The 18,781-nt window shown below is 35.5% G+C and overlaps 1 protein-coding gene across 1 annotated transcript in view; it reads right to left on the bottom strand.

The window, feature by feature from the left end:
* snrpa1 (small nuclear ribonucleoprotein polypeptide A') overlaps window positions 1-16,079 on the bottom strand; it is a 47,352-nt gene extending 31,273 nt beyond the window's left edge. The window contains exons 1-2 of the mRNA XM_052134052.1: window positions 15,875-16,079; window positions 3,050-3,197 (exon numbers count right to left, since the gene is read on the bottom strand). Of these exons, the coding sequence (XP_051990012.1) occupies window positions 3,050-3,197; window positions 15,875-15,956 (230 nt within the window). The 5' untranslated portion in view covers window positions 15,957-16,079. The remainder of the gene's footprint in view (window positions 1-3,049; window positions 3,198-15,874) is intronic.
* Window positions 16,080-18,781: the final 2,702 nt, after the last annotated feature.

Below are 18,781 nucleotides of genomic sequence, written 5' to 3'. Positions count from 1 at the left end.
GTTGGGCTTCCCATAACACCTTTGCCAGGTTTTATAACCTGCTTGTATATTCCTTCTCCTCCAGACTATTCTCAAAGGAAGAGGGTTGATCAGTTATCAATTGGTTAGTTTTTTTTTATTATCTAACACCAGTACTATGGCCTCTTTTCCCACTGGTGTTAATTAGAGCAGGTGTGGAATGTTTCACTACCCTTTCGCTAGTGTCATTGTACCAAAGGCAATCACTCTGCTCCATTCCTTCCTGCTAAACTGGAATCTGTATTGAGATATTGCCCCATTACCCAGCATGGCTAGTGTCTTTGACTTGGTTGGTTTATTTTTCCCCACTTTACTTTCTATTTCTCAATCCGTAGGGGTGGCTATTGCAATACCTTTGACTACACTGATATGGCTAGTAGGTATTGCACATCAGTGCTACAGTGTTATGTGTACGGCTCCCAGCAACAAAGCTACCTAACCTTGATTCCATGAAAGGAAGGAATGAGACACTGCACAGCCGCAGATTTTTCACAGCTATGGGACTAGAGATACGCTCTCCTACAATCAGTCAGAAAATCCTGATGTGTTAAGCTGGTCTCCAGTTTATATGCTCAAGATAACTTCAGCATAAGAGGAGCACCAAGCTTCACCAGACAATCGAATTGTCATGATACATGGTTTCAAATTCCCACTCCTTGAACGGTTCTGACACAGTCTCAGTTTCTGATGTAGCATCTTGTTTTCTCCTTTTAGGGAACCAAGGTTACGAGAGTAACAAAGAATCTTTTATTTCCATCCAATTCCTTTTCTTGCCACTGTAAATTAAGTACCTGACCTTGACCAGAGCACATTTCTGAAAGTATGGCAGTGTCTCCCCTATGTGTTTTCAGTGCCGCTGCTAAATTATTAGTGCCACTGCTGAAATTTCACATGGTTCATTAAAATTCTTGATGTTCGGATAGGGTCGCAGACAGCAGGGAAAAAAACAATGCCATGTTTTCCCCTCTACTAAGAAATAGTCAGTGACCGCCCAAGGGAAATGTCAAGCCACTGAGGCATATTTAATGATAATACTGAGTCCTACACTTCATACACACCAAATATGCTTATCTGCAATGTGATATTTCCACAATGCGATTAAAGCCTGGTTTTCAAACGAGCCATCATAGAACCACTCACGGCAATTATCTGCTCTGTATCTCTGGAGTGCACACATCGGCATGCGGGCTTTCCTCGTATCTCAAACAGCAGACAGCCCCAACATTCTAAACAGCACTGAGGAGAAAAAGAGCAACGCTATGCACCAAAACAATCACAAACCTTACTAAAAAAAACATCATCTTGACATCAGCACAATTCGATTACGATTCAAAGGGTAACAATTCAATTATAAAACAATTCTCGAAGTATCACGAAGCATCTCGTTCAATTTCATTTTTTTTCCCCCAGTTTCTTCAAAATGTATTTTTTACTCAATTTTTTTCCCCTTCAGCTTTTAATTTAACAGCCGTTTTAAAAAAATCAGAACGAGTCACATTCCATAAACTGGCCTTTTACATTCAGTGCGAGCAGTGGACAAAGCATGGAACATCCACAAGATGAAATAAATGGTTCTATAATTTAAAAGAGTATCTCGTTTTTTTTCTTCTTTAGAACCTTACCAAAAAAAAAAAACTCTTAAAAGCACACAAAAAAAAAAAAATTATGGTTCTCAAACACTTATTTCAACTGAATATATTATTTTAGTTTAAGCATTGTAAATCATTTAATAGTATTTAATTATTTAAAATTAAATAATATGCCATGCCATTCAAACTTTTAACCACAACTTGAAGTTGCTGGTCCAGGATGAGTGATATATCTGATTCTATGAGTGTGCAGCTGTCAGCTTCCCCTCTCCTCACCTGCATAGGTGATAGTAAAGCGGTTTAAATAGCGCAGTTGTGTAAGCGTGTGTAAGAATTTAGGGATCGCAGTTTCATTCTGGCACAAATGGTAATGTGTTTGATACAGCTGGTCTGCAAACAGTTGTGGTTGTGCACTTGACTTGTGTATGCACTTCACTCCCATCTTTGTTTCAACATCTGTCTTTGCAACTGCTCTGCCATAATTTAAACTGAACTCAGAATCAATTCTGATTCTTTTGAGAATCGATTCAGAATCGTTTGAGTATGAATCACTGAAATGTATTTTCCCACACCCCTAAAAACTATGCAAGATTAAGATTAAAATGTGATCCAGAATTTACAGTTTAGGGGAACAGCCAGAGAGGAAATGTTAATGTTCTAAGCCAGAGTCACTTTCGGCTTGCTCAATGGGGGCCTAAAGATTCTAAGAAGATTTTTTATATTGTTTTTCATTATAAATCACACAAGGAGGACTTTAGCATGATTTTTTTCTACATAGAGCATAATTTTCTGTAAAGCTGCTTTGAAACTATGTGTGTTTTGAAAAGTGCAATACAAATAAATATAGCTAACTTAACGTTAGGCTACATTAAATAGAGGTCCAATGTAAGGTCAAATGTAAAATCTGGGTCCATGAAGAAAAACCAATTGAGAACCACAAGTGTATTGATTCAGTAGTGTTGATATTTGATATACGTGTATGTTCTGTTAAATAAGTTATTATTAATTTGTATTTGTTTCATAAAAATAGAACAAGTAATTTACCGTGTTGAGGCATTTCATTATTTTACAGTTATTACTGTAGCTATCAGGGCTTTCAGAGCCCTTCAAGTGTCAAAAGCTCCCAGTAAATAAACACAGATGACAAGGCGAACATGAATAATCAATCTATAATCATTTCAAGGTAATTTTAACTTATTCCTCCAACAAAGCACATAAATACAGGTCAGGGTTTGCAGACTCCTAAACGAGTGCACAACAGCGCCACTGCTCAAAAAAATCCAAGGGGAAATGCTCATAGCTTTTTATAAAATAAATTACAGAAATATTCTTTTAAATACTTCAAAAGTACTGGATAACAAGAAATTACCCAGATCACTAGACATGTTTAGAGAAAAATGCGGCCAGATCCAGTAGTTTCTCATGTAATGTGTTTCACTGACCAGATCCTGTTATTGTTCATCATGAGTGTTTTGAGTCTTTTCAGCAGTGGAAATCCATCCAGTTTCCTGATCTCATTTTCAGAGAAATCAATAGTATCAAACTGATCGAGTGTGGCTCCCAGGTTCTCCAGGACAGGGATCTTGTAACCTACAAAGTCACAAGCTGAAGTTATTGTACAGTAAAATACATAAAGATCAGTACTTGACATATGATGTAGTTCAGTGTTTCTTAAACTATGGGTAGAATCAACATACCAATAAATCTATGCGAAATATTTATAGTACACAGTATTTATATACACACATATATATATATATATACACATATATACATATACATACATATATATATATATATATATATATGTATGCATATGCGTATACGCGTATACGTATATGCATATACATATATATACGTATACGTATATGCATATACATATATATACGTATACGTATATGCATATACGTACACGCATATACATATACATATACGCATACGCATATACATATACGTATACGCATATACATATATACATATACGTATACGCATATACATATATACATATACGTATACGCATATACATATATACGTATGCACATATACATATATACGCATATACATATATACATATACGTATACGCATATACATATATACATATATACATATATGCATATACATATATACATATATATATATATATATATATGCATATACATATATACATATATACATATATACGATATATATATATATATATATATATATATATATATACATATACGCATATACATATACGTATATGCATATACATATACGTATATGCATATACATATATATACGTATATGCATATACATATATATACGTATATGCATATACATATATATACGTATATGCATATACATATATATACACGTATATGCATATACATATATATACACGTATATGCATATACATATATATACACGTATATGCATATACATATATATATATATATATGCATATACATATATATATATATATATGCATATACATATATATATATATATACGTATATGCATATACATATATATATATACATATATATATATACATATACATACATATATATATATACATATACATATATATATATATATGCATATACATATATATATACGTATATGCATATACATATATATACGTATATGCATATACATATATATATACGTATATGCATATACATATATATATACGTATATGCATATACATATATATATACGTATATGCATATACATATATATATACGTATATGCATATACATATATATGTATATGCATATATATATATATATATATGCATATATATATATATACATACACATACATATACATACATATACATATATACATATACATATATATACATACACATATATATATATATACGTATACATACACATATATGTATACATATATACATAGTATATGCATATACACGTATATGCATATACATATATACGTATATGCATATACATATATATACATACACATACGTATACATACACATATATACACATACATACACATATACATATATACGTATATGTATATATATATATACGTATATGCATATACATATATATATACGTATATGCATATACATATACACATACTGTATATATACATATATATACACGTATATATGCATATATATGCATATATATATATATACATGTATATGCATATACATATACACATACTGTATATATATATATATACACTACGTATATGCATATATATGCATATATATATATATATATATATATACACGTATATGCATATATATGCATATATATATATATACGTATATGCATATACATATACACATACTGTATATATATATATATACACATGTATATGCATATATATATGCATATATATATATATATATATATATATATATATACATATATATATATATATATATATATATAAGTGTTGTCACGATACTAGAATTTCTAACTTCGATACGATACCTTGAAAAATATCGATATTCGATACCATTTTCGATACCACAGAGAAAAAAAACTGCCACAATATTAAGAGGGTAGAACTGTCTAGAACATGACAATGAGGTATATTTTACATGAACAAAATGTCCTGAGGTATTGCACTTGTTCAAAAGCCTCTCAGATTGCCATATATTCAAAAACCAATAAAGTGCAAGTAAATAAAAGTGCAATCTTTTGTATTTCCAAGTCAAATCAAATCCAATCTCAATGTCAACAAAAGATACTTAAACGTCAAGGGGGTTGGGGTTGACTAGCTTTCATAAGGTCTCTCGCTCTCTCCTCTCTGCCGTGCACGCGATATGTATGTTGTGTGCGCGCTATCTATGTTATGCGTGCAGTATGTTCTGTCTCGCATGTGCGCTATAGATTCCGGAGATTTGAACTAAATTGCGGGCATCAGGGAGAAGCTATCAATATGTGCGAGACTCCCGGAACTTCCGGAGACTTGGGATGTCTGGCTTCATATCAAAAATATTTCCAGATAGCACTCCTGCTGTGTTCTTTATCAAACAAAACTGGTCGCTGGGCGCCGCATGCACTCGCCATCTTTACATTCACTTCACTTTTGCTATTTAACCAGAGCGAATGAGAGGAGTGCGAGTGTGTGTGGTGTTTGTCAACGCGCCTTTGGAGAGAAGTGAAAGCTCGGCTAGTATCGATACTTAGGGAAATTAGTATTGGTACCGTTCAGATATTTCAGTATCGATATTTATCGAAATTTTTGACAACACTAATATATATATATATATATATATATATATATATATATATATATATATATATATAATGTATATGTAGGGCTGGGGCGGTATGGATTTTTTCTAACCGCGGTTGAAAAGCAAGATATTATCATGGTATAGCGGTAAACCGCATTAAATACATTACATTGGATCAGAGAAGTCCCCCCCGACAGACTTTGGCGCACACATCAGAAGTCGCTTTTGATAGACAGACTTTAAATATTGTCACCTACATCCGAAGAAAAAAAAAAAGAGCACAATTTTAAATAGTCAAATTTTCATCAAGCAGTAATTTGGCATGAACTAATCACTGTATAGATTTCCTTATTTAAGATTATTCTCAGATACATTCGCATTGAAGATGGGTCAGACATGATTTTGACCACTTTATTAAGTTTTGTTTTGTAGAAAGCCTTTCTTAAACTTAAAATTTTGTTTTGTATAAATTGTATCTTAATTTAAATCACTGTTTCATTAACTAATTGCCTGGAATTAATAAATAAGAAGCAAATATAGCAGACATATAGCAGACATATAATCAGCAGCAGTGACGTGCGGTGATGTCTTAAAGAGGCTAGGCAGTGAGTTATGAAAGCCAGATTACCTGATGTATTGTTTAAGCTAATAATACGTAATAACAGTGAACGTTACGCACAAGCGCGGCATATCAAGAAATGTACAAATCAGGATGTATATCGTGTATTCTCTCTCTCTCTCTCTCTCTCTCTACACACACACACACACAAGCGTGTAGCCAATCTTTTCTTACATACCAATCAGTTTGAAATGATCGGATAATTTTTGGGCCCTTTTGCTGTACTAGTCCATCTAAGGCTGGCGTAGACCTCCCTCTTGCAATTAACTCATATTTGGAATTAAAATCGAGCTTGGAAAAATGTCTTAATTCCGTGATTACAGCCGGTGCTGTCATTTTGATTTTGAATTTGGCGGGGATTAGGCATGTACGCTAGCTGTTGTGTAATGACGTTAGCTACGCAAATGTCCAGGAATATCTCGATTTTAATTGGTCCATGTCTGATAACGTAACGGAGATGATTACGGGCATAACATATTTACGCCAAAAGGCACAGCAGATTTGTGCTTTTTGCCGTACATGTTAAAGAATACAGGATCGAAGTGCGCATGCGCAACATGGGTTTTCCGCTTGTCGCCTGCAATGAATGGACCGTAAAAGCACTGCTTATTCTACCATTTGTTTTTAGTTGATTATGCGTAACTGCTACATTTGTCATCATAACGTCTAAACAATTGGAATAACACACATATTGCATATATAAAAATCACAAGAATAAAAAGTAAAAATATAAATACAAGTTTATTATTTAATAAACATTTTATTTTTGAATTTTGGCAGGGTAGGCAGTGCCTAGTTTGCCTACCCAGACCGCACGTCAGTGATCAGCAGCAGGACGTGGAAGCGCCGATGCGATCTCTTGCGCGTGAGCTCTCTCATAAATGAACCGAAACTCGGCGGCTAGGCCTACTGCCTCACAGACACAGACAATAGAACTCTTAAAATGCATTTTAAACAAAATTCAAAACAAAATGATAAAATTTTAGGCTACAGTAGCCTAGTAGTCAGGTTTGCCGATGTGCGTTACTATTTATTTATTTATTTTTATCCCTGTGCCAATCGAAACGGACTTCACTGCTGATATTCTGGGGATACAAAATAGCCAATAGGCTATAGCCTACTAGGGACTTTAGCCTTTAAAATATCTTTGCTGCATTGGATCAGTCTCCTTTCTAGAACAGCCAAGAGCTTTCTAGCCTCACGGCAGCAGCGCCTTGCATCGCTCAGACCTTAAAACAGTCAGCGCCATGGATGCGGTTTTGAAAATTTATCAAAAAACGTTGGTGCGGACAGATGAGTTTTGTGATGCGGTTGTGATTAAATAATAATAGCCCATCCGCAGCATCTCTAATACAAATGGAATGTTATTATGTGTCATGGAACATTGCGCTCCCCAACTCGCGAAAGGTCGGATTTGCTCCATATTTTGATAAGTTTTGTTTAGAAAACCTTGAATCCATGTAGGCTAATATCATTAGACATAATCCATATCATTAGAATCAATGAATCCATGTCATTAGACACAACGAATCCATGTCATTAGACACAACGTGCACACATGTGCAGGTAACCGTCCCAGCCCTATGTATATATATATTATAATGTATATTATATATATATATATATATATATATATATATATATATATATATATATATATATATATATATATATATATATAATGTGTGTGTGTGTATGTATGTATGTACACGCACACAGACGTGCACGCACACACACACACACACGTGTTTAAGGTTTCATTTTTGAATTTTGTTCAAAATATCTTGATATGTATCGAATCGTGAGCAGAGTGGATCATTGCACCCCTAATAAATAAATGTATTTTGATCGAATATCGTCAGTTTGCTGAAAATATCGAGATAAGCCATACCTCTCTTCTCTGTTTTACTACTGTATACTGGAGCACGCCGGTCCGCGCACGTCAACCATGCTTCCCTTGATAACAGGTAACAGGATAGCACAGAGCAGATCACACGCATGCTTAAACTGGGCTTCCCTTGATATCATGGCGGATAACAAACCTCATGCAACCCATTTGAATTCTATATGAGAATTGTCTATTTTAAATCACTACTGAGCAATTCAACCAATACAAACGGTTACTACATTGACATTCTGAACAGCACTGAAAAGGTAGAGAGAAAACACCCTTACCAACATTTATCACAGTAAACTTTAATAGATTTTTTTCATTATAGCTGTGGTAGTTGTACTAAAGTTACATTTTTAAATGTGTTTAGGCTATTATTTTTCATAAACTAAAAGCTTATTTTTTAATAAAGACTACCTAACTAGGGAACTGAGGAGAAATCCATGGTTTTAACTGTGGTAAACAAGGGCAAGTAGGCTACAATGTAGAATAAAATTTTGGACCTTTAAGAAAGTCAAGTGTAATATATTTCCAGATGATGTTTGGATTCCTAAATCATTGAGTCTGATAAATGAAAAATAATCTGTTCCAAACATAGTGTTTCCCCTATATGCATTTTGGGGCAGTGCTGAACCACTGCTGAATTATGAGTTGGTTACTTTAATATTCTTGATGCAACATATCACTTGCCAGCCCGTCATCATTGCGCTTCCTACATTGCACTCAGTAATATCACCACATAACATGTCAAACTCGCTTCATTTCAAGTGCCTCTCCAGCTAATTTCTGAAACGTAGGATGGGAGAGGATCGCAACGTTTCACTGACCATTTAGTTAGTGTTTTCCTAGTGAATATAAATAAGCCTTTCCCTGACATCAGTATTCATTAGAGCGCATTTTGTGCGCTTCAAAAGCATAATGAAACGACACTACACAGGTCAATTATCAACACGGCTTAATAATGGCAGCATGAGGGCAGAGCAGGTGTGGTAATTTGCAGACTGGTCTCAACCAAACAACAGACCATTTTAAAAGCGCTTGAGAACCAGTGAGCTGCTCAGCAGGGATTGCGTTACAGAATTGTCTATTGCAAAACTCTTGTCTTGGTGATGAAACTAGCTTAAAACAAACAGCCCCACATTCTAAAGAGCACTGACAAAGAAAACAGGAGAAAACAAATTAGAAGTAGTGCTGCACGATTAATCATATCGCAATCGCGATGTCAGCCTGTGCGATTATATGACGGCAAAATGCTGCGATTTTATTAAATAAATAAAAAACTGCAGGTATGGACGTGACAGCCCATTCTCTCTGAGAGCTGTTTGCCCATTTTCTACACTACTAATAAAAAGATGACCAGTCAGTCTCAGTTTAGGGAGTGGCACATGCAGTCATGTCATGTTAGTTTCTGGTGTGCAGCGTGGAAATCAGCACTGAACTGGTGGCCAGGAAATATAACACCGATCACAGCTTGGCAATACATCTTTATTTCATCCTTAAAGTTCATATAATACGGGAGCGAGACATGTAAATAAGCACAAACTCCAAAACTGTCATTCTGTCAACTGTCATTTGATAAGATCAAATATATATATATATATATATATATATATAGGTTTTGGATAGACAAGATTGACAAATGCTTATCAATAATACTCTTATGGCTAAAATGTTTACAGTTTTCATTGACTAAAACTACATTAAAAAGCCCAGTAAGCCAAACAAAACACAATTACAGATGTTGATTTAACCACTGGAGTCATATAAATTAGGCTACTTTCATGCCGATTAGCGATTTTTCACAATGGACCAAAAGAGCTGAGAAATTCTTAAAAAAAAAATTATAATAATAATCTTTATTTGAGTTCAGCAGATGAAAGAGTCATACACATCTGGGATGGCAAGAGGGTGAGTAAATAGAGAATTTTAATGTTAGGGAAAACTGTTTCCAGATACATGCAGGTGATCAAAAATAAATATTCATTACAAACATGAAAAGCAACAACATATTTTAAAAATTAATTGCAATTACGTATTAAATTTTTTTTAATAAAACTGCATCGTGATGAACGTCAGCCACCACCCAGGAAAAACCCTGATAGTGTTTAATTGTACCAATGTACCAATTGAACTCGTATCGGCCATTTCACAAGTTTCACCTCTTAAATTGAGATTACAAACAAACATAAATGTGTATCGTGTAGTGGATAAAAAAAACAATCATTTTAATATAAAAGAGTGTTGTTTATCTTTCTCAAATAAAGCTAATTATAAGCTTATAACATAATATCTACATGAATATACACTGGCGGCCAAAAGTTTGGAATAACGTACAGATTTTGTTCTTATGGAAGGAAATTGATACTTTTATTCACAAAAGTGACATTCAACTGATTACAATGTATAGTCAGGACATTAATAACTTGAAAAATTACTATTTGAAAACAAATGCAAAACTTCTTAAACTACTTCAAAGGGTTCTCATAAAAAAAAAAAAAAAAAATCATCTACATGCAGATCCTTGGCATTCTAGCTGTCACTTTATCCAGATACTCGGGTGACATTTCACCCCACGCTTCCTTTAGCACTTGCCATAGATGTGGCTGTATTGTAAATTATATTGTAAATGTAAGCAGAGTGATGTCACTCCCGAGTGCGGTGAAATTGCGTACCAAAAGGTTAAGATCAATAACACACTTTTCCAAAATATTGCTGTCCAATGTAGGGGTTTCTTTGCCCACTCTAACCTTTTCTATTTCCGTTTCAAAAGTGTCTTTTCCTTTACAATTCTTCCCATAAGGCCTGCAACCCTGAGTCTTCTATTTACGGTTGTACATAAAACTGGTGTTGAGCAGGTAGAATTCAATGAAGCTGTCAGCTGAGGGCATCTACTTCCGGCAGGAAGGGAGCGTCCCGGGCCGCGGGCGCGGCGACGGCTCTGAAGAAAGCAGCCGTCGAGTCTGTTGGGCGCCTGCTCAGAGGGCGGTGACCAATCGAGCCCGAGGCGGTCGACGGCCTGTGTGAGGAGGCGCGTTTGTTCTTCTTCGACTCCGGCGCGGGTCCTGCTGGATTCCTGGGCTGAGGAGGCGGCTTGGGAGCCTGACGTAACCTTGGTTCTCTCTAGATGAGGGAACGAGTATTGCGTAGCCGGCCGTGCTCGCGCCACGAGCGACTTTCGCTTCATTCAATGAAAACCAGGGTTCCAGCCTACGAACTTACGCTTATATTCACTCTAGCCACGCCCATTCTGGCGGGCTTTGATACAGTGACGGCGCGAGCGCCTCTCATTGGACGCGAGTTCACTCAAGTTCGTCTATTGGCTAGTTGATTTTACGAACGTTCCATGATTGTCAGACGTCACTGGTGGGCGATGATATTTCCGGTCTAACGCTACGTTAGGTTCATCGACGACGCCGGTAACTGTCAGGTAAGACTAGGACCAGATAAACATGGCTTTCTACACCAGATCCCTTCAACATCTGCCAAGGATAACGATAAATGACTTACACCGAATAATTCAAGCGTCATCATCGGCTTCCAAGAGCAAGAGGGAAAAGGGTTTCAAGATATACGTCTCTTCATTCATTGACAATTATGAAGGTAAGTTATGCTATGTCTTTAGCTAGCTGTAGCCCTAACGTTAGCGATGATGCTAGGTGACGTTAGGCTAGAAAGTAACCTTTACAAAATACTTAAACGATTAATTTTAGTTGTTGGTCACATGTGGTTTATTATATGTTCATTTTACTATCTGACATTGAATAAATGTATGGGCGTTTCTTCAACAAGGGGCACTTTTAGGTTTGTGAAGTTGAATAAAAAAACTTGTTCAAAAGTCACGTAACACCGTCTCATAAATTTAAATAATCTGTCTAGTTTTAAGGTCTGTAAGAGGACAAACTTAGATTACAAGAGAAGTTATGAGACTGTGTTAGTCTCATAACTAAGAAGTTATGAGTTATTCTGTTTTTAGATAACAGCAGTGAAATGTCACTTCCACCACATCTCAATGCCGTTATTTAAAAACAGAATAACTTATGTCAGTCAAGAATTGTCTAGGATCATTTTTGTAACTAGTTTTATCAGTTTTTCCACAATGTACAATAATTATACATTTGTCAATGAGATAAATTAACTGCCCTAAGGACCAAACGGTGAACAGTACACCTCTCACACTCTGAAATGTAATATTGGTTTAGGCAAGAGCTTATTAGAAAATAAATGACTTGCATTTTTATATTAAGTAGAGCATGATCTCGTAAATTGTGGATACATTTTTAATGTGTGATGAGAACTTTTTAAATATTTTTAAAAAATGTGGGTGGTGATGGAAATGACAATGAATTAACGTGAATGTAGAGAAACAGTGGAGATGTTTATTAGAAAAACAATTAAACTCATCACACTCAGTAAACTCAATTCACAAAGTCATTAAACATAACCACAACTGTTTTTAGTGTAGTGCTGAGTTTGATGTATACAACTGATTTGTCTCACAGATGAACGGTTACAGTGCATACTGTAAATAACTGACACAACTTATGGCAAGGCAAAAATATAAGCAATAAATGATGCAACAAAATCGAATTTTCATTCATCTAAATGAAATCAATTAATATAAAAGTATAATTTAGAAATAAAAATAATATTATAATCTAAATATAAAAAGTATTATAATGTATTATAATATTATAATATAAAAAGTATTACACAAATCTACTCTTGCAATCCATATCAATTGTACTTTGGTCATATTTTTAAAAAATGACATTTTTGGTTACAAAGTACATAAAAGTGCCCATATTCTAAGAATCACCCATATACTAATGACTTGTGTTGTTCAGTTACATGTATTGAGAGTATTTGGTTATCCCCAGTATCAAGTAAAGACAGACAGGGAGAGTCAGCATCCGTGCTACCTGTCATAGATCTTTGAGGAAACATGAGAAACCTCACACCATCAGAGTAGGATGAAAGACAGTTCAGTTGTTCGTCTGATCCAACCAGTTCTGTTCCAGTTATTTTCTAACTAGCTAGCCAAACGTTTGAAGTAGGTAACACTATGATGACACTTGCCTGCCCTATTAGTGTTCTAGTAGACCTACCATTCCTATATGAAACCCCAGAAGCTGGTTGTTGAGACAGTTGCTTTGCTGTTTATATTGTGTTTTGTTTAACTTACTTACTTACTTTCTTACTAACCCTAAAGTAACCTCATTCTCTAACTCATAGTAGCTAACTTGAAAACTAATGCAAAATGCACTTTTGACTTTGAGATATCTGATCAGTTTGTGATCTCTGCTGATTATAACACACTTTTTTGTTTTTTAAAAGATTGTCCTTGAAGACTCCACCCCTGTTCAGCTCTATGAGGTCGAGTGCTCCTGTGTGGCTGGCAGAGCCTTATGCAATCATAATGTTGCATTACTGTATCAGACTGTACAAAACATGTTTGTGTGAAAATCAATGTAAATAGTTCTCTTTAAGAAATGCACATGTATATACATAAACAACAAACCTATACAAGGTACCTTTTGTTATTATGAATTCAGTGTTAGTAGTTATTAGATTACATTAAATTTTATTGTCATTTAGCAGAGTACAGGTACAGAGCCAATGAAATGCAGTTGACATACAACCAGAAGTGCAAAGAAGCATTAAAGTACTGTTGAGTACTGTATTATGTGCAGTTATGTGGACTAGTTATTTACTAACTCATACAAAATGTCAAACGTTGCATCACAATGTTACAATTATAGGAGCCATGTTATTGTTGAGTGTAGTATGACAGCTTGTGTCTTTGTATAATAAATGTCTGAATTAACTCATGTATTTGTGTTCCTCCTGGCAGTGTAAAAGACAATAAATGACAAATGTAAACATTGTCAATATTTCAGACAATTTTCTGAAAGGTATATCACAAGATACAAAAAACAAACAGCATAGTAAATTACAAAATATATAAGCAGTATATGGAAGCTCATAGAGAAAAATACAGTCCTTGGCGCTGGTAAACAAAAATTGTTCCACTCAAATAGACATGGCACAGCTCCTTCAACAAGTTGTCGGCGTCCTGTGGTTATGATGAAATCTAGCTTAAAATGTCGACTGCATACCTGGGTGTTATCGGTAGGAGTGAAGTTCTCGCGTCTTATCTTGACTAGCCACTGAGCTCGTACCTCAGGCTGATGCGGAAAACGATGAAAACTTCAGAATTATACCTCGATGAAACGGTACATCGAGGAACACTACAATGTAATTTAGAGTTGCCAATTTGATACTGATATGTAAGACGTCTCTTATTTACTGTTAACATTTTACATACGGTACTCACTGATAGCTTGCCACTCACTCTTCCACAACATCTACATCGGAAATACCGGTAGTAACCTAAACCGGAAGTCCCCCCGCCCACCACACAGATTTCGAACATTCGTCGCGTCACCTGTGCACATAGCGAATAGGCTGCAGCAATTGCCGCAGAGCAACCAATGAGCTCGCTAGCTAGCCCGCTCAAGGTATGCAGCTGCTGCACTGCGTTGACAATGGATACAAAATTAAGGATAATTTTTTGGCTTCAATATCTCAGAAAAGATTAATCTTTCCCGTAGCGTAAGCTAGCTTACGCAATACAAGAGAACCTCTCGTAAGAGAACTTTGTTCGCAAAAAAATCCTTGGATGGAAACGTAGTGTCATCTAGAAACTAGACAAATTGGGAGAATCCACTTATCCAACCGAAAATTTTAAAATCGCTCACACCCCCTCTCTCTTGCACAGACAAAGACACACACACACACACACACACACACACACACACACACACACAATTATCTCTTAAACACATACGATAAATGAGGTGGTGTCCCACCAACCAGGTGGTGTTTGTGATTGTTTTTCAAGAACGCAAATTCATTATTTTGAGCAAATTACAACGTCCTGTTCGCAAAGTTACGGAGTCGAACAAAAGAATCGATTCCTGTATCAAGAGTCGACTCCAATTTTAGGACGAGTCAGAGTCGAGGAATCGACTCTTTTAGAGTCGACAACACATCACTACATTGGAGCATTTTCAGACATAATTATGCCGTTACAACACACGTCGACTGTTTTGAGTACAATGGTTTATACCAGCAAATTATAGTTATATACTCTTTAAATTAAATGTGCTTGGTAAGATTGTAGCATCGGATAAAAGGAAAAAAACATCCAACAAGATATTTATCTAACCTATAACAAACTTTACCGCGCTGTTATTGTCTTTTAAATACCTGTTGTAACTGTGGTATTTTTGTGCCGAAACTATGGTTGCAATGGTACATGTTTTCAGAAGTTAGCTGAAAATACCGGGTTAAGTTTAGTTCAGTTCAAACGTAGACTTATTAGAAGTACAAAATGTACCCATATAGCAATTACAGAATATTGCACGGTTTTGTAAGTGCGTGTCTCAGGTAAACACAAATTGTATTGTTTGTACCCTGGGCCAAGAAAGTTTAAGAACACCCGATGTAGTGTAATGAGTTGATTATGGGCCTGTATTGTACTCACCGCGTAGATCTAACTCTCTGTCCCGAACAGGATTCGTGTACTGCGCCGCCTGCTCAATTAACTCAGCTGTCAGCTTCACCATGTTGACCGTTGAGAGGAATAATTTATGAAACACTAGTTTGGACCTCAGATCAATATACTCCCACTCAAACAAAACACGCTGCCGCCAACATGGAGTTTCCTCTTCTCCTTTAGTGAATTAAATGGCGTGTTGCAAACCAGCTTTAGGTGCATACCGCCACCTCCTGTGCTGGATCGTGAAGAGACATCAGTGTAGGCTTCGTCTTCTTCTTGTTTAATGGCGATCCACTCTTTAAGAGCATTATCGCCACCTACTGAACTGGTCAAATTACCATATTTCTTAAATGGGTGATGCATCTGAATTAAATTCTGTTGGGATGTGTCATACTCCACCCATATCCCTGGACAAATCAGAACCCAGGCTCCAGCTAGCGCTGCGTGTTCAGCTCATCTAGTATCCACACTGATTTCCTCATGCTCCAGATCAGGTAGAGCATCCCCATTCATACACACTATAATCTAGATCCTAAATCTGAGCCATATACAAATTTAAATAGTGCCCTATAACCAGGGGTGTTTTTAGAGTTTGAAGAGACTAGGGGCTTAGCCCAGACACAGACCCACCGTACCTCAAGCACAAAATACAGCTAAATGCATTACTGACAATTAATACTGAATTCCTCTCGATCGAGTATTCAAGCCAATAAAAGATTTCAAACCACTTTTGTTGAAAGGCCCTGTTTTGCCATCCAAAACGGGATATTGAGGTAGCTTTACTTATTTATGGCCTGTGTCCGTGTCTCCTAAATCAGTAATGGTCTGAACAGTTGCCCCACCTGCTGCTGCTCTAGGTCTTTAATTGGCCTGCTGTTATCATCTGCCCTCACTCTTGTCACATCTGCAAAGTAAAAATGCAACATGTCAGTAGGTACTATACTGTATAGGCTACTGATAGAATAATTTATTCTGCCTCTGCTTCTTTCAATTAAAGTTAAATGCAGAGCCTAAGGAACCAAGTAAAATGTTTATGCTTTTGCATATTATGAAAATATTATTTTAGTAATAACTTTGTCAAATAAAAAAATACAATCCTGCTGGTGCCTGACTTTTCCTAAAAGTGTCTGTAATTTCATTTATAATGTTTATATATATATATATATATATATATATATATATATATATATATATATATATATATATATATATATATTGCACAAAAGACAAAGAAAATAATGATCAATTATACCTATAACTACCAGCACAGCACAGGACGTCTCTGCCAAAGAAACGTTGCTAGCGGTCTAGAGTGCTATCGCTTATTTGCTCACATATACAAATTGCTAGATTAAATTGGCTGATCAGTACAATGGTTGAATAAAATAGAAGTGTCTGAACTGAATGAAATCTCTCAATTTTTTATTTTTTCAATTGAGACTATTATAGAGTTTAGAATCTAGCAGTCAAAATCTACCATTCTAGTAGATACAGAATTCCGGTAGTTCTAGTGTTAATGATAGAAAACAAAATATTTGTGATTTGAATACGTGATTTGAGTTATATTATTTAAAAATAATATACATATGTTTATATGAAAACATTTTATCATTAAATGGAAACCGTTTTAGATTTAAACAAAACTTTCTTGACGTGTGAGTACATACACTAACCATCAGTGATATAAAGTTCTAGCTAGGAGTCTGGTAAAGTCACTTCTTTCCAACTGTATTAATGTAGACAACGAGCTACAACCTCATTTTTATCAAAACGAGCCTTCCTCCGAGCTGGACCAATTACACTAATCTCTACATGCAGCCGGCTGAGATACAAGTCCGCAGGGACCCTCTACTAAGGGCAAAACCGAAAAGAGATACCACAAAAATATTCAATAAATTCACTGTTACAGATTGTAGTGGCCCCAAATTCAGTTCACACATCAATGGTCTCCTGCTGGTTATACTACAACACTTAGTTTTGAAAAAAAATATTTTGCATAATTTTGAGGATTTTTTTTATTAGGAAAAATATTCAATAACTTCACTGTTACACATTGTAGTGTCACCAAATTCAGTTCACACATCAGTGGTCTCCTGCTGGTTATACTACAACACTTAGTTGGAAAAAAAATGCCTTTGCATAATCCTGGGAAATGTTTATAGGGCCGAAAATGTTCACTAACTCTAGTTAGATAACCAAACTCTCCTACGTCCTCTTATGTTAGGGCTGTTGCTCAACACACAATACCAAGTGATACCTTTGTTTGGCATTTGTGCTGCTGTCATTCCAAGGCACTGTATGTGAAACCATCTTGCACAAGTTCCACATTGAATCTATATGAGGATAAATACGTTAAACATATTAAGAAAATGTTAACTTTAGGAATCCTGTAATGCATAAAAATATTGAATATTTTATTACTTTAATGTTATCCCTGGAATTTCACTCCAGTTTATTTATAGATTATGCACTATTCAGATTATCTACTATATTAATGGTTTAAAACAATTAAACATGAAGTCTCACCCAAACAGCATCAACAATGGGGGGTGGGGTGGGGGGGTGGGGTTCAGGGGAGGAGTCGTGCGAATTAATATGATCAAATTCATATGATTGCAAGACACGCAAGTAGATGTCTGTATATAATCGTGCAGCAAATATATACAGGTAAATAATCAAAGTACAAATATATAATTGGAAACCTTGCAGAAGACCCGGAAGCCCAGGCCTAACAACGCCATTGCTATATACCTGTCTGTCCTTCAAACCTGTTCCCAAGATATTATCAATCCTCACTGGCTTATTCTTAAAACTACTTAATAACAACCATGATGCACTTTATAGTTACTACATATAAAAAAAAAAACACATGATATACAGTTTCAGATACAC

This window comes from Xyrauchen texanus, chromosome 1, assembly GCF_025860055.1.
Source record: "Xyrauchen texanus isolate HMW12.3.18 chromosome 1, RBS_HiC_50CHRs, whole genome shotgun sequence".
Taxonomy (NCBI): Eukaryota; Metazoa; Chordata; class Actinopteri; order Cypriniformes; family Catostomidae; genus Xyrauchen; species Xyrauchen texanus.
This window is presented reverse-complemented; position numbering and strand designations above follow the sequence as displayed.